The 24971-nt window shown below is 35.3% G+C and overlaps 1 protein-coding gene across 1 annotated transcript in view; it reads right to left on the reverse strand.

Annotated features, from left to right (window-relative positions):
* The window catches only part of LOC136029558 (zinc finger CCCH domain-containing protein 14-like), a 54448-nt gene that overhangs the window by 12876 nt on the left and 16601 nt on the right, over positions 1 to 24971 (reverse strand). The window contains exons 5-11 of the mRNA XM_065708037.1: positions 21513 to 21656; positions 18624 to 18790; positions 15343 to 15524; positions 12825 to 12954; positions 8830 to 9054; positions 6610 to 6830; positions 3841 to 3995 (exon numbers count right to left, since the gene is read on the reverse strand). Of these exons, the coding sequence (XP_065564109.1) occupies positions 3841 to 3995; positions 6610 to 6830; positions 8830 to 9054; positions 12825 to 12954; positions 15343 to 15524; positions 18624 to 18790; positions 21513 to 21656 (1224 nt within the window). The remainder of the gene's footprint in view (positions 1 to 3840; positions 3996 to 6609; positions 6831 to 8829; positions 9055 to 12824; positions 12955 to 15342; positions 15525 to 18623; positions 18791 to 21512; positions 21657 to 24971) is intronic.

Raw genomic sequence — 24971 nt, forward strand, 5'->3', positions numbered from 1 at the left:
CAAGTACACAAAAAAACAAATATACTGCTTGAATTAAAAACTACTGGTTAAGCTGGTAAGCATTAAATAAAAAAAATAAAGCAATGTTTGTTTTCAAATTACAGTAAATTAAAGCCCTTTTCTCAACCCTCGTTCTTTACGCTAAAGTTTAAAGTTCTATAAGTCTTTAAACTTAACGTCTTTCTTAAAGGATTGTGACATAAAGTCAAACATTAGCGTAAAGAGCGAGGGTTGAGGAAGCGCCAGCCTCCTAAATATATGGAATGGTTTCGGTTAAATTTAAGTTTTAATGTTGCTTCTTACTTTCAGAGGAAAAAAGTTTTTTCTTTACTCAATTTCTGATCGTTTCATGCCGGGAAATCCCCTTCCCTCCCTCCCTTGTAAAATTTACCCTGGAAACTCCCCAGGATACTTCCATTTCCACGGAAAATACGCCCCAAACAATTTCAGTATATTTCCCAATAGCAAATGCCATGCTCAAATAATTAGCCAACTGTGTAACTTACAACCTTTTCCCCAGAGACTATAGGGATAGGTAGGTCACGTCATCCCCAAAGGCATAGTTATTGGATCTTTCAACCATGTTGAAAATTTCAAAAATCTCAAAATTTTTGTCGGATGACTCTGGGGGAAACGGTACGTGCGGGGCTAGTTGCCCTCCAATCTTTTTGGTCCCTTAAAAAGGGTACTAGAACCATTGATCTTAGATCACATAAAATCTCGCTCGATCTTCTACGATTACGCACTCGATACGGTCATCACTGAGAAAGACTAAAAAGAATAAATAAAAATAACGCGCACCTGCAATCTTTCTTCTGACAAAAAAAATGTATAATTTCACATTTTTGCACATAGGAGCTTGAAACCTTAACAATATGGTTCTCTGATAGACTGAATATGAAGGTGTGATTTTCACTCAGGTCACTTGACTTTCTGGTAGTGTTTCCCCCTTTTTCATAATCAGGAAAAAAATTTCGTTGGCTCGTAACTTCTAAGGGGTAACATGAACAGAACTTCATATATTTGGAATTAGCATAAAAAACTAATTCTTTTGGTTGATCAATTGTCATCAAAATTCTGCTTTTTTTAGAATTTCCGTCACTATTGACCCGAATCACTCCTGAGTGTTAAGAACACTTCATGGTAACAGACTTTTTCAAAAGGAACACACATAAAAACAAGAGCTAAGAGATCATATGGCACTTGTGACGAGGTCGGAAGAGCCAAGAGCTCATATGGTGTGAGCTCTAGCAAAATTCTAAGAATCAATAGATTGCTTTAAAAGAAACATCAGAGGCTTAATGCCAGTCGGGATTTAAAACAAAAACTCTGAGTCACGAGGTCCTTCTAGATATTAAAATTCATTAAGATACGATCACCCACTCGTAAGTTAAAAATACCTCAATTTTTCTAATTTTTCCTCTCCCTTTAGCCTCCCAGATGATCGAATAGGTGAAAACGACTTTATTAAGTCAATTTGTACAGCTCCCCGACACGCCTACCAATTTTCTTCGTCCTAGAACGTCCAGAAGCACAAAACTCGCCAAAGCACTGAACCCCAACATTTTACTCCCCCAAAGGGAGCGGATCCAGTCCGGTTACGTCAGTCACGTATCTACGACATTTATAAGCATTTTCCAAGATTTCTGGTTTCCCCCTCCAGCCACCCCCCCAATGTCAACAGATCTGGTCGGGATTTGAAAAAAGAGCTCTGAGACATGAGTTCCTTCAAATATCAAAAAGATCCGGTCACCCGTTCTTAAGTTAAACTCAATTTTTCTAACTTTTCCAAATTAACAACCCCCATCTCCCCCAAAGAGAACGGATCCGTCCCAATTATGTCAATCTCGTATCAATAACTTGTGCTTATTCTTCCCATCAAGTTTCATCCTGATATCTCCACTCTAAGCGTTTTCCAAGATTTCCGGTTTTCAACATTTCTGTTTCCGCCCTCCAACCCTCTATGTCCCTGGATCCCATTCCAATTGAAAATGGAGCATCTGAGACATAAGATTCTTCTATATATCAAGTTTCATTGAGATCCGATTACCCATTCGTAAGATACCTCGATTTCACGTTTTCCAAGAATGCCGGCCTCCCCCTCCAACTCCCTTCAGTCCCCGGATCTGGTCGGGATCAGATCCGGATCATATATCCGATCCCGAGATCGGATCAAGATCCTTCTATATATCAAATTTCATTAAGATCTGATCACCCCTTCGTAAGTTACAAATACCTCATTTTTTCTAATTTTTTCCGAATTACTTTCCCCCCCAACTCCCAAAGAGAGCGGATCCGGTTATGTCAGTCACCTATCTTGGATTTATGCTTATTCATTCCACCAAGTTTCATCATGATCTCTCCGCTTTAATCGTTTTCCATGATTTTCGCTCCCCCCCCCCCCCTAATGACACTGGACACGGTCGGGATAAAAAAAATAAGAGATCTGAGTTTTGAGGTCTTTCTGAATATGAAATTTCATTAAGATACCATCACTCTTTCGCAAGTTAAAACTACCTCATTTTTTCTAATTTTTTTAGAATTAGCCTCGCCCCCCCAACTCCCCCAAAGAGAGCAGATCCGTTCTGGTTATGTCAATTCCGTATCTAGGACTTGTGCTTATTTTTCTTACCAAGTTTCATCCCTCCACCCTAAGCATTTTTTAAGAGTTTAGGTCCCCCCCAACATCCCCTTCACCGGATAAGGTTGAAATTTTATATAAGAGCACTGAGACATTATATCCTTCGAAACATCAAATTTCATTAAGATTCGATCACTCCTTCGTAAGTTAAAAATACCTCATTTTCCTAATTTTTCAGAATTAACCCTCCTGCCCCACTCCCCCAAAGAGAACGGATCCGTCCCGGTTATGTCAATCACGGGTCTAGGACTTGTGCTTATTTTTCCCACCAAGTTTCATCCCGAACCCTCCACTCTAAGCGTTTTCCAAGATTTTAGGTTCCCTCCTCCCTTAAGTCCCCCAACGTCACCAGACCCAAGCAGAATTTAAAATAAGAGCCCTGAGACACGGTATCCTTCCAAACTTCAAATTTCATTAAGATCCGATCACTCCTTCGTAAGTTAAATATACCTCATTTTTCTAATTTGTTCAGAATTAATCCCCCAACTCCCCCAAACAGAGCGGATCCGTTCCGGTTATGTCAATCACGTATCTAGTACTTGTGCTTATTTTTCCCACCAAGTTTCATCCCGATCCCTCCACTCTAAGCGTTTTCCAAGATTTTAGGTACCCCCCCCTCAATTCCCCCCAATGTCACCGAATCCATTCGGGATTTAAAATAAGAGTTCTGAGACACGATATCCTTCCAAACATCAAATTCCATTAAGATCCCATCACTCGTTCGTAAGTTAAAAATACTTCATTTTTTCTATTTTTTCCGAATTCACCCCCCCCCCCCCCCGATGGTCAAATCCGGAGAGCAACTATTTCTAATTTAATCTGGTCCGATCCCTGATACAAATGCCAAGTTTCATCGTCCTAGCTTGCCTGGAAGTGCCCGAAGTAGCAAAACCGGGACAGACAGACAGACACACAGACCGACAGAATTTGCGATCGCTATATGTCACTTTGTTAATTATGTCAATTAAAAAATATGTCACTTAATATGTTACTTAAAAAAAAAAATATGTCATTTAAAAAAAAGAAAAGGTAGCAAATTTAAAAGAAATGCCTCGAACAGGAGCTAGAATCTATGTAGAAACAAGTGCACAAAAAAAGATAAATATACTGCTTAATTTATAAACAATTGGCTAACCTTGCAAGTGAGAGGGGAATAATATAAAATAAATAAAAAAGATGTAACAAAACAAGGGACATACCTGGAATAGGAGCTAGCTTCTTGGGGGGACCATTCAAAAAAGTTCTTGGCCCTGAATGTGTGAAAGGGCAATCTGGATTCTTACAGCCCAAATCAAAGCGACACTTTGGATGTATGTTTAAACAGCGACTACCAAAAGGACATCCGGGAAACACGCTAAAAATAAGGTTGAATTAAAATAAAAGTAAAAATAATAAAACCAGAAAAGGGCAACAGATTATTCAACATTGCTATCACGGGTATCTTCAATTTTTAAATATTTTCTTTTACTTACTGTGGATTTGACTGATTTTCTACTACTACTACTAGTCCCCTTTTATTTGTGAATTTCATTCATACTTAATGAAGAAGCCAATCAGTAGACAAACTCGTCATACATATTGTATAAGATAAACAAAATATATCGTCCAAATTGCCAAATCCAGAACAGTATTTAGTAAGTAACTCTACAAGAGTCATTCAGCTGCCAGACTGATGAACTCCATTTAAGGTCGTCTTATTTTGGCAACCCCAAAATAAGCAAGGTAAACAAACACCATATTTTTTCGATTGACAACTATCACGTTTACACTGGAACACACGTGGCAAATGCTGTCATTCCTAGATCTCTGAACGGATTCAATAAAGATGTGACCAATTTGCACTTAAAAAAAAATAAGGGAAATAATAATTAAAGAAAATTGCTTGAGAAAATCTGTGGGTGTGGGAGCTGCATCCAAAATTCCGTGCTCAACAGGCAAAATTACCAGCCCTGGATCAACACGCAAACACAGCGTATCTTTTATAGCTTTTTAATGTATAAAACTATAGTATATATATATATATATATATATATATATATATATATATATATATATATATATATATATATATATATATATATATATATATATATATATATATATATATATATATATATATATACTTAAAATATAACTATATAGACTTAAAATACACTTTTCTCCAATTTTCTGAGATATTTTTTCCGTCAATCTCTACTCAAACGCATCAAGGTAGGATTGAAGACACGGGCAGATAAAAAACTGCAGACGTGGAAGCGCAGAATGTCAGTGCCATAATTATGTTACACCTCAATACTGAAACTTATGGGGAACTTATAATGGGAGTCCCCCCACCTCCGCGCAGAAAAATGAAAGAAGAGACATAAAACCACTAACAGGTGCCAATGCAGGACAGAATACGTAGAAGGACAGAGAAACAAATGCAGACTCAAGGGTCACAAAGGTCATATCGAGGTCCATAAAGTACATTGCAAAGACCTTAGGTTCAATTTTTTTAGCCATGAACACTCGGAAGCACTCCATTCACGGGATACTTATATCACCATGGATTTTTCAGTGTAACTTTTGGTTGCAATTTATAGAAGATCTAATCCAAGAAGTTAAAGCTAGATACATAAGTAGACCTTACAGCACTGAAACGCAAAGAGATAGTTAATGTCAATGTAACCCCCCCCCCTCTCCTCCATTTTATATTAATCATCTCCTCTTTTTGTTCAGGCGGTCTAAAACTACTTCAAAAGGCCCACTAAGTTTTCTGGCCACAGGAAGGAAACTATGTTTTTCAAAGAGTTCATATTAGGGTATTATTTACAATTTAACTCGTATAATTTATTTGTATATCCTTAAAACCTGATACGGACTAGCGTTTCTGATATATCAACATTAAGTTTTTTTCATAAAACTAAAATGAATAATCCCAAAACTACAGAGTGCCTTGTTGACAGGACTGATGACCCCAACTGGTGGTAATTATTACTCTCATTGCGATATATTGAGCCTCTACTTGGTCCTTCTTAAAGGTTAGAATAATGATCCACATATTTATTTATCTAATTATTTAGCCTACGACACTGCTTTGGACTTATTCTACCCAAAATATACACATGAAATTCTCTATACTCTCATTTACCAAACCGTACAGTACGAGCTATTAGTAGGAAATAAATTGCTGTTTCTCTTAATTCCCCTTAATATTACAGGAAATAAATTTTAAAGCCAAGTCATTTTTCCTGAATATTAGACTGACAAGTGTAGAGACTTGCGTTCAATTCGGCAAGACTTTTTTTCGCTTTCAGCGTCACATCTGCCAGAAAATGAGCTAAGAAAGTTTATTCCGGCTTTTGCAAATAGAACGGAAGTTTGGCAGAAAATTCAAAGGTGCTATAACGTGAGCCGTACAAGAAATTAGGAGCAAACCATCTGGTTCAGGAAGTCAAATCCTGAAACAGTCAAGCCAATGAAGTAGGCCGAAATCATCTAGGCTAGCAATAAGTGTCGAGTTCAAATTTCTTGCCTGAAATTCTTTGTATATATCTAAGAACGAAGAATTCTTAATAGTAGTTCCGTTCTAATTCTACTAAAATTCTATTATATAGTATATACTTTCACAGGCATGCTGCTTACATCATGCCTATGAAAGTATATCTTGTCTACAATAAATGACCATAATTTATTGTATCTATATATCTTGTCTAAATGAGGTATTTCACAATTTCAGAATGTGTCCTAAATTCTATAGGAAACTTTTGCATATTATTATATTAATAACAAGTCCTGAAGAATTACGAATTTGCAGCTTAAAAATAGGTGTTTGAGTAAGTGTTATCTGGCTATTGACCTATTCCTTCTACAACAAAATCGTGCAGTATCTCTAAGCCAACCCCCAAGCAGAATTTTAGGTCTTCCCCGTCCCAGACCCAATATTGCCCCTCTAATAAATTATATTATAAAAAGAAAAACAAACTTACATGCAAGACTTAGAGGGGTGAATATATCGACATTGCTTTCCATAGGTGCACCAGGGCCAATTTCTACATCGTTCATTAACTTTAGGGACAACAGGCTCTACTTTAGCCGTCGGAACAGGAGATGCCACCATCTCTTCTTCTATTGTTTCTTCTACTATTGTTTCTTCTGTATCCTCTGTTTCTTCTTCCTCATATTCAATTTCATACTCCATGTCTTCATCCTATGGGAATAATATACTTATTGTGCGAGGGTATATTTTCCGGGACTTGTCTTCCCCAAAATGTCAAAATCCTTGTCAAATTTTATAAAAATACCTTTCTCTGCATTTCTCAAATTCAACTCCCCTCCCAAAAGAAACTTTCCGGTAGGCACAGAGTCAAAATCACGACTTGGGTACCATTGCTTTGTCAACATCAAAACAAAGTCTTATCAATTTAATAGTTTTTGCACTTTGAATACTACATATTATACGACAAACGTCATCCATCCTTCCCAACAAAATTGAGAAACTTCAGTCATACAAAATCTACAAGAACCTTACCAACACAAAAGATAGATTCCTCTACGGAATTTTGAATCCCCCTTCGACCCGTCCTAAAAAATTACCTAAAAACTGGAACAATTTTAAAATGCACTAAAATATTGATTTTTAGGACAAACGCTTTTCCTAGAAGAGAAAAAACCGTTCAATCAAGCATTTGATTCTCTTGCATCGTAGAATTTCGGCTGATTTGGCTTAGCACAGACGGTATCTTGATAATAATTAATAGTCATGGGACGATGAACGAGAATCGTGAGAAATGTTTAGTTTCAAAAGATCGGGATCCGAACCGAGCATACTTCGAGATTATTGGAAACATCTATTTTGATCATACTTGATTATAATTAGTAGACATGGGACGATGAACGACAATCGTGAGAAATATTTAGTTTCAAAAGATCGGGATCTGAGCCGAGCATACTTCGAGATTCTTGAATACATCTATCTTGATTACAATTTGTAGTCATGGGACGATCAACGACAATCGTGAGAAATCTTTAGTTTCAAAATATCGGGATCCGAACCGAGCATACTTCGAGATTCTTGAAAACGTTCCGCTCCATAATTTAGCCTTTCACAAAAAAAAGAACTAGGTCGCTTTTCCTACTGAAATGCAACTATTAGTTGAACACTTCAAGACCGAATAATCAAAAATATATGCAGCTATTTGCATGCAGCTGAAATGCTCATGTAAGTACCTGCAACTCCTTCACAAAACTTGTTTTGTGAATTCTTTTATTTATTAGTATTACTAAAAAAAATTAATCACAATTTGTTATTCAGTGTTCAGGATAAAGACCCTCCAGTGTCATTGCTAGCACATAGGCCGTTGAACCAACGTTTAGGTTGCTGGGTTTTTTTTTTTTGTTTTTTTTATGGAACGGGTAGCCTTTAAGCCAAGCTTATGACAGCTGGAATTGGACCCTGGGCCTCGTATTGCCAAGCAGTGCATCTATCCACTGTACTATCGCAGGAGGTCATACATAATTCAGCGAAAAGATATAAATTCGGCAAAATATTAAAACGACTAAACTGATAATCTTAGTAATCTGAAGTAAATCTTATAAAAGTAGATGTAAGAATTTATAAAAATATATTAAGACTGAATGCATTTAGAAAGACTGAAAATCAATGATGCTGGATAAACAGCGCATTGAAGGCATCAAAAACAGATTCTTTTTATTTATTTATTTTTTAACTTGTTCCTCAAAAATCTGACTTTTCGTTTTTTAGTTTGTCTATCACAATAAGAAGACTCAATAGCGAAACGGTAAGAAAATGGAATTCAAAATCCAACAGTCTTTAACTCATTATTAAAATAGTTTTAACTCGTTTCCTCAACTCGCCGACTTTCTTTGTTTCTGCAATTATAATTTAGTAAAATTATAGCGAGATGTAATATTAATATTTTGTAACATTATAATTAATTATAATTTAGATCAATTTACCACCTATGTTACGTAGAGCCCAATCCGTTTTGCGCCCATCATTTTCAATTGTACTCGTTGATTCTCAAAAAAAAAAATTCTACTTTTTACTCCATTTTGAAAAAAAAGTTTATTTCTTTATATTATTATTCATTATTTAGATACTATCCCATTTGCTACAACGGAAAAAATTCTGCTTCAGAGCTTTCTGCTTTCTAAAAATTCTGCTTTCTAAAAATGACGAATCTTACCTGTAAAACCTTAGGTAGGTCAGACAAATCACTATTATACAAATTAACGACTACTTGCGATTCACTCTTTCCAGTTGGTAGTTGAGATTTGATTTTTCTGAAGATTTCCTTCATTTTATTCTGCCTCTCCTCAGTACGAACATCAATAACATCATTGTCTTGAATTTGATTCACTTCATGACTCTGAATTCGATAGCCAAGTCTATCTTTGATACTGCGAGGCTTCTGAAAAACATTAATAAAAATACATGTTCAATGTGAATACTAGTTGTATGTATACACTTGAGTGATGAAACATGAATATTATAAATTTAGATCCAACTTCCCATTCAATTTTTTTCTTATAAAAACAGTGGTGGCAGTTCACAAATATATATAAGGGGAAGGTTTTAATTTCACTTTTTAAATTTCAATTTTTAGTCATTAGACTTCGAATGCTTCCCTTATGAATATTTTTCTCAAGGTACTGTTGTTTTTTTTTAATCAGTCATATTTACTAAAAACTTGGATGCACCTTCAAAATCCAAATTCTCGTATAAATTTTAAAATGGGCGAGGAAGCAATATTTCATTGTCATTATTTATTAAGATAAAAAAATAGTATTTTTCATCATAAATGACTATTACAAAGTTGAATCCAACTTCAAATTTTGTGTAAAAAGGGCTTCTAAAACAGTGGCACCACGAAAATGTAGTAGGGGGCGAAGTTCTTATTGTCCTTTTTATAGATACAAAAAAAAAGTACTTTTCAAAATCTGAGGGAGAGGAGTTAATCGATTTCTTTTAAATGAAGGTATCAAACAGATACTGGTCAAAATCAGGAGCGGGGGAGCCCGGTCCCCTAGATCTGGGATGAGTCCACAAAAAAATCGCGTTCTTCTATAATCTTAGAAATCCCGCCTTAGTGCCAATCTTCTAAATTCTTAATCTTAGGAATGCCACCTGTCAAAGTTACTAATTGCAAGAGCATTCCCCCCTGAAGCCAAATGTGTTCAAAACTTTTACTTGGACTCCATTTTCCGGCACCTCAGTGACATATTCCAGATAAGGCAAAAAAAGAAAAACAAAGGGGAAGAAAATCTGAAGTTACTTGTTAGTGCAGAGGTAACATAAATCTGAAAGGATTCTTTATTGAATTTCAAGCGTTTAACTAAAATCAACCAAAAAGAAATAGCCGAGTTAGTTGCATCGATTATACATATTTAAATTTACAGACTGTAGAGCGTTTTGGTGCTAAACTTTAAATAGACTATTTCCAGACTTAAACAAATTAATCACCAATTACCCACATTTCATCAAATCAAAAATGGCTTATGCTTCAAAGAAAGTTTTACTTTACCGCTGCAATGGCTTTAAACTAACAGGAGGATTACAATATATGTATACATAAAAAAAATTAACAAAGAGCTGCAAGAACAGCAAAGACAGTATCCAAAGTAGAAAGTGCTCAGTTTCCAAATGCTCAGTAACCAAGCAACAAAAACAGCAACGATAGTACCCAAATCAGACAATGAGCTCAATATCCAAGTGCTCAGTACTTGAGATACAAAAACAGCAACCATAGAATCCAAATCAAAAACTGAGCTCAGTATCCAAGTGCTCAGTAACCGAGCAGCAAAAACAGCAACGATAGTACCCAAATCAGATAATGAGCTCAATATCCAAGTGCTCAGTACTCGAGATACAAAAACAGCAACCATAGAATCCAAATCAAAAACTGAGCTCAGTATCCAAGTGCTCAGTAACCAAGCAGCAAAAACAGCAACGATAGTACCCAAATCAGATAATGAGCTCAATATCCAAGTGCTCAGTACTCGAGATACAAAAACAGCAAACATAGAATCCAAATCAAAAACTGAGCTCAGTATCCAAGTGCTCAGAAACCAAGCAGCAAAAACGGCAACGATAGTACCCAAATCAGATAATGAGCTCAATATCCAAGTGCTCAGTACTCGAGATACAAAAACAGCAACCATAGAATCCAAATCAAAAACTGAGCTCAGTATCCAAGTGCTCAGTAACCAAGCAGCAAAAACAGCAACGATAGTACCCAAATCAGATAATGAGCTCAGTATCCAAGTGCTCAGTACTCGAGATACAAAAACAGCAACCATAGAATCCACATCAAAAACTGAGCTCAGTCTCCAAGTGCTCAGTAACCAAGCAGCAAAAACGGCAACGATAGTACCCAAATCAGATAATGAGCTCAATATCCAAGTGCTCAGTACTCGAGATACAAAAACAGCAACCATAGAATCCAAATCAAAAACTGAGCTCAGTATCCAAGTGCTCAGTAACCAAGCAGCAAAAACAGCAACGATAGTACCCAAATCAGATAATGAGCTCAGTATCCAAGTGCTCAGTACTCGAGATACAAAAACAGCAACCATAGAATCCACATCAAAAACTGAGCTCAGTATCCAAGTGCTCAGTAACCAAGCAACAAAAACAGCAACGATAGTACCCAAATCAGACAATGAGCTCAATATCCAAGTGCTCAGTACTTGAGATACAAAAACAGCAACCATAGAATCCACATCAAAAACTGAGCTCAGTATCCAAGTGCTCAGTAACCAAGCAGCAAAAACGGCAACGATAGTACCCAAATCAGATAATGAGCTCAATATCCAAGTGCTCAGTACTCGAGATACAAAAACAGCAACCATAGAATCCAAATCAAAAACTGAGCTCAGTAACCAAGCAACAAAAACAGCAACGATAGTACCCAAATCAGATAATGAGCTCAATATCCAAGTGCTCAGTACTCGAGATACAGAAACAGCAACCATAGAATCCAAATCAAAAACTGAGCTCAGTATCCAAGTGCTCAGTAACCAAGCAACAAAAACAGCAACGATAGTACCCAAATCAGATAATGAGCTCAATATCCAAGTGCTCAGTACTCGAGATACAAAAACAGCAAAAATAGAATCCAAATCAAAAACTGAGCTCAGTAACCAAGTGCTCAGTAACCAAGTGCTCAGTAACCAAGCAACAAAAACAGCAACGATAGTACCCAAATCAGATAATGAGCTCAGTATCCAAGTGCTCAGTACTCGAGATACAAAAACAGCTACCATAGAATCCAAATCAAAAACTGAGCTCAGTATCCAAGTGCTCAGTAACCAAGCAGCAAAAACAGCAACGATAGTACCCAAATCAGATAATGAGCTCAGTATCCAAGTGCTCAGTACTCGAGATACAAAACAGCAACGACACTATCCAAAACAGAAAGTGAGCCCGGTTTCCAAGTGCTCAGTAACCAAGCAGCAATAAAAACAACGACAGTATTCAAATCAGGTAGTGAACTCAGTACCGAAGATACAAAACAGCAACGACGGTATCCAAATCAGAAAGTGAGCTCAGTACAAATCCAAAAGTGAGTTTAGTATCCAAGTGCACAGTAACAAAGTAGCAAAAACAGCATGACGGTATCATATAAATCAGAAAGTGAGCTCAGTATCTAAACGCTCAGTACCCAAGATACAAAAATAGCAACGACAGTATCAAAACAGGAACTGCTCAGTATTTAAGCTACAAACACAGTAACGACAGTATCCAAAGTGGAAACTGCTCAGTATACAAATACTCAAATTCCAAGCTACAAAAACTGCAACGACAATATCCAAAGTAGAAAGTGTTCAGTGTACAAGCTACAAAAACAGCCATGACAGTATCCAAAGTAGAAAGGATCAACATATTTAAATTTAAAGATATATAAAGCAAACAATATTTTTCTGCTGCTGCTGCCAAATAGGAAATTATATATATTAATATAATTTGCTTAATCCTATTTAAATGGAATTAACGTCCCTCTTTAGTCACCTCTCCTGTTGATAGAAAAGAAACAAAAAAGGCACCAAACCCATCCACAAGTTAATAAGATTGCCTATAGCAGTTATATAGAATAACACAGTAATGTCAATAACCGATGAAAGATCTTTTCATAGATTAATAAAACCTTTGTTAATAAAAACCTTTCTAATTATGACCTACCTTAATTTCTTCGTCTGTGCTGACAGGTTTGGCAACTGCTTTTTCAGCACTGATAATTGACTTGGTGGCGTCTACTACTGCTTTCATAATGAGCGTTTTGGTTGCCTGATTAGACGTAATGGGTCTTGGCCTGAAAATAAAACCTCAAAGTTCGAGCTGGTTTGGTGTTACAAAATAGAAACAAAACTTTCAAAAAAGGGTATGTAGCAAATTATCAAGCAGTATTGTAAAAATCACTTCTTTTTAGTGTCCCTATCCTATGAAACAGATAATAAACTAAGTTAGCTACATCGTAGGTTTTTAAATTAATTAAGTACAGAAAGTCCAAATCAATATTGACTGTATTAATATTTGTTCTTTATAAATTAGTTAATATTAGCAAAACTTACTATTAACTAATTTAAAGTGCCTTATTAATTAATCTCTTAGCAATATTACTTTCATCAATACTACCTTAATTAATTAACATTCGTAAAAACTAAAATCAATATAAATGAATTGAAATTAATAATAAAGAAAATTAACTGGCGAAAAGCCTGTATAACGATGAGAATACAAAAAAAAAACAAAAAAAACAAGGCGTATAACCTTTTGTACCTTTTCTAAGGACCAGAGCAAAAACATATTGCCCCCTTCCCTTCCACACAAATTTAGGGTTATCTTAACTCTCAGCCCCCCCTCCCATAAAAGTGAATTTCTCTGCAACTTTACCAAACAAACAAAGGTAGACTTAACAATTGGACGAATAAAATCCGAAACTAAAAATTTTTAAATTAAATATCTTAATTTAATAATTTCAAATACAAAAAGAAATTTAATAAACATACCTACCACATAATATGAAGTATTTGGTTATTCTTTGGGATTTAGGTACCCCTTGTACAAAGCCGCAATCCTCTTCTCAGAGCTGGAGATTGGTGAGTGGCTGGGAGTTATCGATACAGGCAATTATAGGTATACCAATTGACCCTAAAAGCCCAATTTTTTCAATAGTTGTTGATTAATGCATGCTTCATTATTTTTCGAAGTTTCAACTTTTATATATACATGAAAGTGATTAGTCAGTAAGAAAAAGATTTGGCTATTTCATGTATAAATGAAACGAAATGAAAATATTAAAAACGGGTAAAACCTGTAATTAGACGCTAAACTTGGTAAAAACAAAGAAGTTTCGCGAATTCTATTATACTGGGCTTGCCTATAAACAACAACTATAGTTTATGAAATGCAAGTTTCTTCGTTCTTCTTATTCTTTTTTGTATAGCGTTTGTCTTTTCTTCTTGTGCTCTTAAGTGGATATTATTTTGTTTAGCTAATTCATGTTTTCCCTTTTCTCCTTTTCCCGTTGTTAAGCTAGTTCTTTACCTCTCTTTCCCGTTAATGTTTCTTTTCCCCTTTCCCGTTTATTTTTCTTTTACTTTTATCCCCTTATATTGTTTTGTTTCGCTAATTCATTTTTTTTCTTTCCTTTTTCACATTTCCCTGTTTCCCTTTTCCCCGGATAAGAAGCTGGAATATTCGAACTTTTTTCGTTGTTTGTATAAAATAGTTTTATCTTTATCTTATAAAGTTCACTATCTCATTAAAAGTTTTATCATTTTCTAATATTTTCAATTCTATTACCAACATTTTTCTTATTATCCATAAGAAATTTTCTTTCCTTTTTCTCTATCATCAACATTCTATTTCAATATTAACGATTCTAATTTATTAATAAAGAAAAGACAGTATTTTCTAAGAAATAATTGACTTGTATAAGCGTTTGTTTTTCTGACCAACTTTTACCCGTATCTAACCCCCGTTTAAGACATGGCATGAGAGTTAAGCGAGGCTTAAGTTTACCATAGCAAATATTTCAAAGAATACAGTTTTTTTTAAACATGGAAGATCAACAAAATACCAAAAAAGAACAAATTCGAATTTAAAAACCTGCAAATTATATCCAAAACTACACCTAGAAATACTACTAACAAATAATACTTTAATATTCGCTAACCGTGCTACCACTTAAAACAGCTCAAAACCAATGTATCACTAAACTTATTTTTTACTTTTTAGTGTGTTTAAAGATAAAAGCGTTTCTTTCAGTATTTCAAAAATCCGTTTTTAATATTATTTACTTTAGTTTTTTAGTCTTTTGCAAATCTTAAATTCAACGCAAATCACCTTCTGATAAGGAGAACTTTATGAGGAGAAAGGTAACTTTCTGAGCAGGAGAAGGAGGAAGCTTTTTGACCTCCTTCTGAGAAGCTCTCTCTTTCTTTCTCTACTGTTAACGTTCGAAAAAAAAAAATCTAGAACGGAATGCTTCAGCAACATTGAGCAACAACTTCCAGCAGCAAAGCACCCCTGTTTGGAATGGGGATGCTATCCCCCTTGAGCTGTCCCATTAAACCTATCTATTGACTCTCCCAAACAAAGACTCAATATTTGTATTCGGCATAAAATTACCATATAAGTTATTTCTTATACGCCTAGCGCCGCGAGTTCTATTATAGAAAAAAATTATATTAAATACCTGGCCTTCACTTTGATAATACTGCTAGGAACAGAGTGAAGCGATGGCTTTCTGATACCTTCAGGTGAAGTGCTTTGTCTGATAATACGATTCGGTTTTTCATCAGGTTGGACAATTGATCCAAGACGAGACATGATGGATGGGCGAACACGTGCCATTGTTTTTATTGGTTTTTCCATTTCCTGTAATATTTAATACGATTTATTCATGCTGCTAGTAAAGGTGAGAGCCGCGTAGAAGAAAAAAATTTGACTTTTGAGAGCAAGGAAGCAAAAAGAATAAACTTTTAGTTTTGGAACTGAAAAAAAATACAAGGCAAATAAGGTGTGATTTAATAGACTACAAATTCAAGACAAGGAGGTCATTAGAACAGAGGTTTACGTGTGTCGGTTGTAACCAACCTTAGAATGCTACAAACTCCGAAAAATGCTATATTAAGCGATCTCTAACGGCTTTTCATTGTCGGTAGAATACACCTAAGCCATTTATTAAAAACACGGAGGGGAGAGGGGGGTTAAATAAAGAAATCGCTAATGAAAAGTAGAAGACGATTAAATAGTGTTACATGTCAGGCTGCTAATGATCGCTCAGTGTCTACGCTCAGTGTCTACTTTTGACGCTCAGTGTCTACTTTTGACGCTTAGTGTCTACTTTTGATCAAATGATTAAATGTTTTATTTGACTCATAAAATCTGTAACAAAATCGTTCAAAATCAATCTTCTCGATGCACTCCACAGAAAGATGCACAGAGACATTTTCTGGCGAACAAACTGTTGATCAACAATCTTGATCTACAATCGAAAGTGATTTCTTTTTATCAACAATTATTTTCGCGAGAAAACAATTATTGTTTATTGTTTTAGGAAATAAACGACAATATTTCAAAATTCATTGAACGTTGTTAGACTTTTTTGAAATTAAACTTATGTTTACTCTTGTAATTTCACTGTTTATACACCCTTTCACAGTCTTATCGAATTCTGAAAGTCTCAGTTCAATGTTTCTTTTGTTGAAAGTTTCTTTTGGCCCTTTAGAGAAAAAGGGATGGCTAATTAAAAAAAAATCACCTTCTCGTGTCTCATTTTAGGTAAGAGATGGAACAAATAATAAATATGACAACCTTTACGACAAAGTATAACTTTTTTGTTGTAAGAATTTTTTTTTTACCAATGACATTCATCCATGAAATTTGCCATTCAAACCTGGCCAAAAAGTTGACAAATAACGATTTCGACTGTGGGTCGTTTTCATCGACGATTCTGATCAACAATACGATTGTTGTTCAACAAAGTCTCGAAAGAGTAAATTGTTGATCAACAAAGTTGACCAACAATATCGCCACAAAAGGTTTTAGGCTTTGAAAGATTTACTCAGGATTGGCTCTTTAGCTAAAAGATTTGGCCAAATTACCCAAGGTCTTAGGCTAAATTCGTCGTGAAATGCCCAATCATGTTCATTGTGCCCAAAACAAAGTCAAAATCATTACAAGTTCTTCGGTATAATTTATCAACATTTCTAGTCTAGAAATATATTACTAATCTATAGTAGTAAGTATGTAAGGTTGCATAGAAAAATACAAATAATCATTTCTAGTCTATATTAGTAAGTATGTAAAGTTGGATAGAAAAACACAAATAATCAAATTTCGGCTGTATATGGAAGTTTCTGATTTTAGGTTATTTAAAAGTGTGCATTAAAAATACACAATATTATATCAAGGTAATCGAAGAGGAAATGGTCCTTACCAGCACAGGCATAGCTACTTTAGCGAAGCTGGTCGTTATATGTTTGGAACGAGACTTTGTCAACGACCACATGGGATAATTAAATATATTATATACTAAACGAGATCAGATTAAAACATGAAAACACTGTGTACTGAGAATGCACCTGGTACTTCCAGTGATATGTTATTTTCATTTTTTACACCCGTTTTGAACTTCAAGAGAGCTCTGGATAGAGGGGTGGAGGAGGAGCGTACTAGACAAAGTTAGCTGCTAGTGACTGGTGGCTCGGGGCTGTTGTGAATTGTCATAAATGGTTATAAAGGTCATAAAGTGTCATACTTTATGACATAAAGTTGTGTCATAAAGTTGTCATAAATTGTCGGGGCTGTTGTGAATTGTCTGGTGTGAATAGTATTTTTAAGAAGCTATTGAATGTGTTAAATCTAACCGTTCAAATTGGCCAGAACTAACTGTTTATATCATATTTTGATACTTCTAACAGGTATGTGATTAAAAACATTAAAGACCAGTAATTTACTTCTGTTTCTGAGCAATCTGGAGACACAGCATATTGCTGCTTTGAAATTAAATCAGTAGGAAAGAAGGACGAAGAATTTTATTCCACTCTCCACTTCAAGGATGAAGAAGAAGGAAGCAAAGGCAGAGTCAATTTGCCAGAGGGTTCAATTGAAAGAAATATTATTTCATTTTATATTAGCATATGGGGCAGAAATTAGGCCAAAAAAAGTTGTTCCTAAAAATACAGGTTTTAACTCATCAGACTCACACAGAGTTTCAGTTCCTCTAGCTGAATCATTACATAACTGTTATCATATATTTCATGTTAGCTTATTGTTACTCATTATGTTACTGTTGTACTGTCCACATGCCAGTACAAATAGTAAATTTTATGTACATCTCACCTTTTGCTGTCAAATCGACAAAGTAATATAAGCTGGAATGGACGTTGGTATTGATTACTGCATATGGCACTTCGCTCTGGCTTGGTTTTCAGGGTGCAATCAGGGGTGGTTTGCTGTTTGTCAACTTTTTTTCTCCCTGCACTCCTAGCCCAAGAGTCTTGTGGGGAAAATATGATTACACATTTATCTTTTATTTTCTTTAACTATTGTTGAACAAACTTATGTATCTGTCAACCAAACCTCATTATCAGGTTCATTATGACTTCGCAGAAAAGCATATCAGAGATTTCCAACTCCTTAAAAGCTCAAGTTTTTCTTCTTTATCTTGTATAACTAAACACAAATATCAGTATTTGTAGCCCATACCATTTACCTGTGAAATAGTTTCATTTTTACAGATTTTGTCTTGCTAAAGCCCTAAAAAATACTCCGGGGCAAAACATGTTTTCATTTTCAAGCGAACCAATAAAAATGTCAGAAGAAATCTTTTGCTTTGACAATGACAACATTATTGACGTTATTAGGTTGACGTTAAACGACCCGTAAGTGACGTTAAGCGACACGTTAGTGACATTATTAGGTTGACGAGAAAGCCAACCTAAGCGTCTTGAAAAAAAAAGAGCAACTCACCTTAGTTTGGTTACACTCGATGGGTTCCATAGCTTTCGGAATCACAGACCTTTTAAGCTTAATGAGTCGGTTTTGTACTTCAGGCTCTTTTGGTGGAGAGGAAGCTTGAATCAATTCTTTAACCGGTTCAACTGGAGCCTTCTCTTCAACTTCCGTGGTTTCAAGTGCTAGAATGCAAAAAATAGATGCATAAAATATTTGTTGGGACATGAAGTAGTTCTGAGATTACGATACAATAAAATTATTTTGTGAGTCTCAACTTAGGATTACCATCATAAAGACAAAGGGTCAATTAGCTAATTCTCCTAGGAGGTTATCCATCATCTATCCAGACTATCCAGAATCTGTTGGCTGACGATGAAATTCATTAAAAAGGTGTTCAATTACTATCTATTTTAGCTCTACTGCACTAGCAATGATGCATGGACGGATAATGGATAGACATATCTATTAACGAAACAAACCAACATCATTTTATACAATCCTAAAAGGGGGTTTAATGCCAGAATTGCCTCTCATTCAGTTGAACTTATTAGCCTACATGCCTACCTGACAGGCATGTAGCCTGTCAATTCAGAAAGCTCAGAATTCTACTCAAATAAAAGGAATTGCATTTTCAGAACTAAAGGCAGAGAAAAAGCAATTGGTAGCTGAAAATTAAGGTAAAATGTTGTTTTGTCAAAATTTCAATAGGTATAGACCTGTCATGTAGGCGAATTTCAGGTAGGCGTATTCAGCAAGCTTGTCAATCAACGCGGGTAGTACTACACGGAACTCCCATCACTACTAAATTGCTCAAATGATATTTCCTTTGAACTGATTTGAGTTTTCCTAGCAGGTATGTCGGAAGATTTTTAAGGACTGCCTTTCCTAAATTCTAAAAATAAAATTCACATTCTCTGATGGTGCAAATTTGGTTATAAGTGAATACCTCCATCTCCAGCGCAAAACGGGCTAAAACTGGGTAAAATAGAGTTACCCAATTCTCTTCTCCAAGCAGTACAGGTTATGACAAGACAACCCAATCATTTCTAAATAATTCGGCCGTAGATAGTAAAACAATTTATAATGGAGAAGAAAGGGTGATCCTTTAAGGTCGCAAGTACTTCTACAAGATGTATGAATTCATTCTTTTCTTTGAGCGACTAGAGAGTCTTGTTTGCAATCAGACATTTGCACCAAGAGAAAGCTATTTTATCCCATCCCCCCCCCCCAAAGGCCATATCAAGCCATGTTTACAAGGACCGATGTTGAAGAAAAGTAATTATGCATTGTTTATAAACAAGTTCAGTATAATATAATTCGCGAAACTTCTTTTTTTTACCTGGTTTTGTGTCTAGTTACAGGTTTTACCTGTTTTAAAAGTAATTCCTAAATTAAAACACATGGACTATAGCCTAAACTTTAAATCTAACTAACCGTTGTTGTAGTTTTTGCTGATTATTAAATATTTTTGGGGAAACCATTTTTATCTTTTACACCAGTTTTACTTCATTTGCGGCACCTGACATGAGTCAACTTTTTATTGCTTAGCCTTAGAGTACTATTTTGCTGGTAAAATGGAGATTTTGATTTTAGCGGAATGGTAAACGCCAAACAAAATCTAAAGGTGAAATCTATGACCTTGCCTGCATTCAAATAAAATTATAAAAAACAAGCTTTTTCAACATAAAGCAAGGAGCAATATTAAAACTTAAAACAAATAGAGATTATTCAGTATATGAGAGAGTTGTCCCCTCCTAAATGCCTCGATCATTACGCTGACTTTAGTGTAAAGAGTAAGGGATTGAGGAGTGAAATATACAAAACATAGAAAATAATTAGGAGCGACAGAAGGAAATGATTAGCACTAGTCTCAATTTGAGAGAACTGAACGCAAATAATAAATATGACCCTGATCACACGGTTTTAGCCCTTCTAGGGAGGCGAGGGAAGGGGGATATAGCCTAAGAGTGGGTTAAGGTGTTAATTTAAGTAACTGTTTTTCAACATTTCAAGGAGAGGATCTTGCGAGCAACTCATAGCTGGTGATTCCTCTCCCTCTCCTTTTTATACAGGTATGTAAATACGTTATTTTAAAAATCAAGTTGTCGACGTGATGAATAGCATGATAGATGCACGCTAATCGATCAATTTGAGTAATTTCAACAGATTTGAAAATCGCAAACCAGGTAGGTAAAAGTGAACCAAAACAAAACCACTAATGAAAAGGAAAAATTAAAGACGCTAAGAATGTTGCATCATTTAAACACAGCAAAAATTTTAGAAGATCACATTTTTTTTGCTTTTCACTGTGAATTTGTAGGGGGTAGGTACAAGGTAAAGGGTATTTTTCTTTAGTCCACGGATTAATCCTAGGTTTAATATCTAGAGGCAGAATTTTAGAAAAGTTCATTTTGGAGGTAATGGTTTGTTTTTCCAACAACTTTTCAGAAAACACTGTCATGCTATCATGAGACAATGTAATTTTAGACCATTAAAACAATTTCTTAAAGAAGAAATTCCTCCTTTATTTCCTCTTTTTTTTTTCTTTTTTTTTTTTGAGACTAAAGCTTTGAGCGTAACACTCTAGAGTAACTAATTTTTTTTTATAGAAACAAATTTTTGCCTTTAGAGCTTCGGACTTGCAAAACTTTCTATTTTTAGAAAACGTTTCCTCAGAGTATCAGGGCTAAATATACCTGTCAGACCCAAATAGAGCTATAACAGTAAATTAAAAATCCCCATCAAGATTGTCTTTCTAGCAAACAGTAGCTGACTCGTATAACTTCAAATACACACACCTAGAAAACATACAGAATTAAAAGAAGTTCTTATAATTTCTTAATTAATTAGTGTTTTTAGACCTGATGAATAACTTATTATATAAAAAATTAAATAAAAAATTACTTGTAAAATTATCAGGCTTCTCGTCATCAAGTCCGATTTGCAAAATCTCTTCATCACTTTCATAATCAGGCAAGGCTTCTTCTGCTGGCTTTTTTAGAGGATTATGATTCTCAGATTTCCTTTGTAACTCCTCAGTTTTTGTATCTGAAAACAAAGCACTGTATCTCTAAACAAACACACACAAAAAGTTATGTAGCCAGCGAGAACACGTAGATCAGATGAGTTTAAAGCCAAAAGATACATATTTTTCCTGGAAGTGGAGTATCATAGACATCCCTAGGCTGTTACAGCCACTGTCATCCCATATTTTAGGTTTCCCCCTCCCAACTCCCCCCCCCCAATCTGGTCCGGTCCCTGATACGCCTGCCAAATTTCATCGCCCTAGCTTACCTGGAAGTGCCTAAAGTAGCAAAACCGGGACCGACAGACCAACACAATTTGCGATTGCTATATGTCACTTGGTTAATACCAAGTGCCAAAAATACATATTTTTCCTGGAAGTGGAGTATCGTAGACACCCCTAGGCTGTTACAGCCACTGTCAGCCCAGCACGTTCAATATGTGGTGTATGTACATTTATACATGATGCTACTCTGGGGGAACTGCATATACATTTCCTGAAATTGGTGGAGAAAGGACATACATGAGGGACATATATGGGTGAGAAAGGATATATAATGGTTCTTTGACTTTGAAGCCTAAAAACACTCAAAATCAATGCATACTATATACGGGTAAAAGCGTTTCAAAGCACATAATAAGTGAAATTTTAAGAAAATGACTTTTATCACTCCAAATAACAGGAGATTTAGAAAAGTAAAGACGTTTACGACGTCGTATATGAAACGTGCATGCAACGAAAGTACAACGACCCCTAAGTATTGGAATGTACTACATACTACGACCTAAAGTATTGAATATGCAAATCAAGCTTGAAATGAACAAAAATCACTACAAACAAGAGTTTGGATTTTGCCTCCTTCTCTCACTGTAAAAGTCTAAAACCTACTGCGTCATTGGCGCTTTACTGAAAACGAGTTATATTACAAATATTTTCTTTTGTACTTATTTCAACATTGAAGATTAACACAAAATGAAAGTAGAATTGAGTAGAATATTAATAGATATCAAATATTCAATTTTAATTTCATTAGTTCTTCCCAAGACTGTTCAAGACATAAATAGTTTTACTACATAATCCGTCTAAAGCCAACTCCGTCATTGGCGCTTCACTGAAACCGAATTATATTACAAATATTTTCTTTTCCAGTTATTACAGCATTGAAAATGAAAATAAAAATTACAGCGAAATAAAATCTTGAACCAATTATCTTTCAACAATTGATATCATTATATATCAAATATTCAGTTTGATTTTATTTGTACTTTCCAAGAGTATTCAAGACGCAGATAGCTTTCAGTAAAGCGCCAATGACGCAATAGGTTTTATACTTTTACGGTGAGAGACAGAGGCAAAACTCAAGCTATACTTTGTAGTGATTGTTGTTCCGTTTCAAGCTTGATTTGCATATTAAATTTAAGTTTCATTCGTTTTAAGATTTATTTATTCATTTATATTAGTACCTATTGTATGTTTGTTTGCTAGGATTATTTATTTAATTTTGGTTCGTTTTGGATTTAATTCATTCTTTAATAGTAATTTCTTGTAATTTATTCATTTATATTAGTAATTGTTGTACGTTTTTTTGCTATGACTGTTTATTTAATTTCTGTTCGTTTTGGGTTTCATTTATACTTTAATAGTAATTTCTTGTCGTTTCTAGTCTAAATTTTAACAGGTATTTGTATATGCTGATCTTAAGTTTAATATGGCATTTACTTTTCTTTGAAGAACTTCTTTTTCGGCAAGTTTCTTCAAATTAAGTTTTGTTCGTTTTTGATTGCAAAAAGTTTCAAGTTTTTTGAAAATGCCTTATTTAAACTTTTTTTTTTTTTTAAACATCAAACTTTCATCAAAGTGTCAAAACTAGTGTCAAAGTATCAAAGTAACGAAAGCACCTAAGCAAACAAAGTATCAAGGTAAACGAAGTATCAACGTAACAATAAGCAATTTTCGTAACTCAGAGCCGTTTCCCCGGGCGGGGGGGGGGGGGTCAAACCCGGAAACATATTTAAGGCTACCTCAAATTTTGACCGGATGGTATTTGGGGAAGTGGGGCGTAGGCTAATGGCCCATTGATCATTATTGACTCTTAAAGAAAAACTAAAAATTTTAATTTCCAACCAAATGAGCCTCCAAAGTTAATATGACCATCCCTTCCATAATTAACTTATGTGCCAATAATAGGCAACTTACATAAGTTACGATCCTTTCCCTGGAGACTATGGAGGATTTCACAACCCCTAAGTTGAATCTAGGACTATTTTGAACAAAATGGCTGATTCAAAAATTTTATAAGATACATTTTGGGGGGAAAGGCAGGGAGGCGGTAGTTACTTTTTGATCATTTTCGATTCTAAAAAAGGGCACAATAAATTGCGATTTCCGACAAAATGAACTTTCAACATAGAAGCTTTATATGTTATCGATGGGCTTCTAGTATAACTTACAGCCCTCACCCCCGGGCTGTAGGAGGGGGTTCAAACCCGTAATCATACCTATTTGACATTTGGCCGATTTTGAAGAAGATGGCTAACTAAAGATTTTTATCGAAGGCATTCAAAAAAAGGCGTGGGGGGGCTACCGTCTGATTACTCTTGACTTAAAAATGGAGCTCGAACTTTCAATTTAAGTCGAATTCAGGCTTTTCCGAAGTCCATGCGATTACCCCTTCGATAAAAACCTTATATATGAACAATGGACAGCTTGGATAACTTACAGCCCTTTCTTTGGGGGCAGTGGGAGGTTTTGTCAGCCCCCGAGGAATAACTCTAAAAGGTGAACTAGAGCTTGCAATTTCCGATCAAATAGGCCCTCTCTGAAGTTTATACGTGTATCCCTTCCGCAAGAACCATATATGCCCCCAGGGTATAACTTACAACGCCTGCTCTCGGGTCCTGAGGGGTTTTTGTCTACACCAGTTTTTTTTCTGGCCTTTTAACTATTTTCAACAAAATAGCTATCTCAAATTTTATCTGATGCATCTGGGGAAAAATGGGCGTGGGGGTGGATAGCTGCCTTTTGATCACTTTTGACTCTTAAAAACTGAACTACAACTTTCAATTTTCAATCATATGTGCCCTCCCTGAAGTTTATACGAGCATCCCTTCCATAAGAACCATGTATGCCCCCAGGGCATAACTTACAACGCCTGCTCTCGGGCCCTGGGGGTTTTGTCGACACCAGAGTTTTTTGACCTTTTAACTATTTTTAACAAAATGGCTATCTCAGATTTTTGTATGATGCATCTGGGGAAAAAAGGGCGTGGGGGTGGATAGCTGATTTTTGATCAGTTTTGAATCTTAAAAAGTGAACTAAAACTTTCAATTTTCTATCAA

The sequence above is a fragment of the Artemia franciscana genome, chromosome 7 (assembly GCF_032884065.1).
Source record: "Artemia franciscana chromosome 7, ASM3288406v1, whole genome shotgun sequence".
Taxonomy (NCBI): domain Eukaryota; kingdom Metazoa; phylum Arthropoda; class Branchiopoda; order Anostraca; family Artemiidae; genus Artemia; species Artemia franciscana.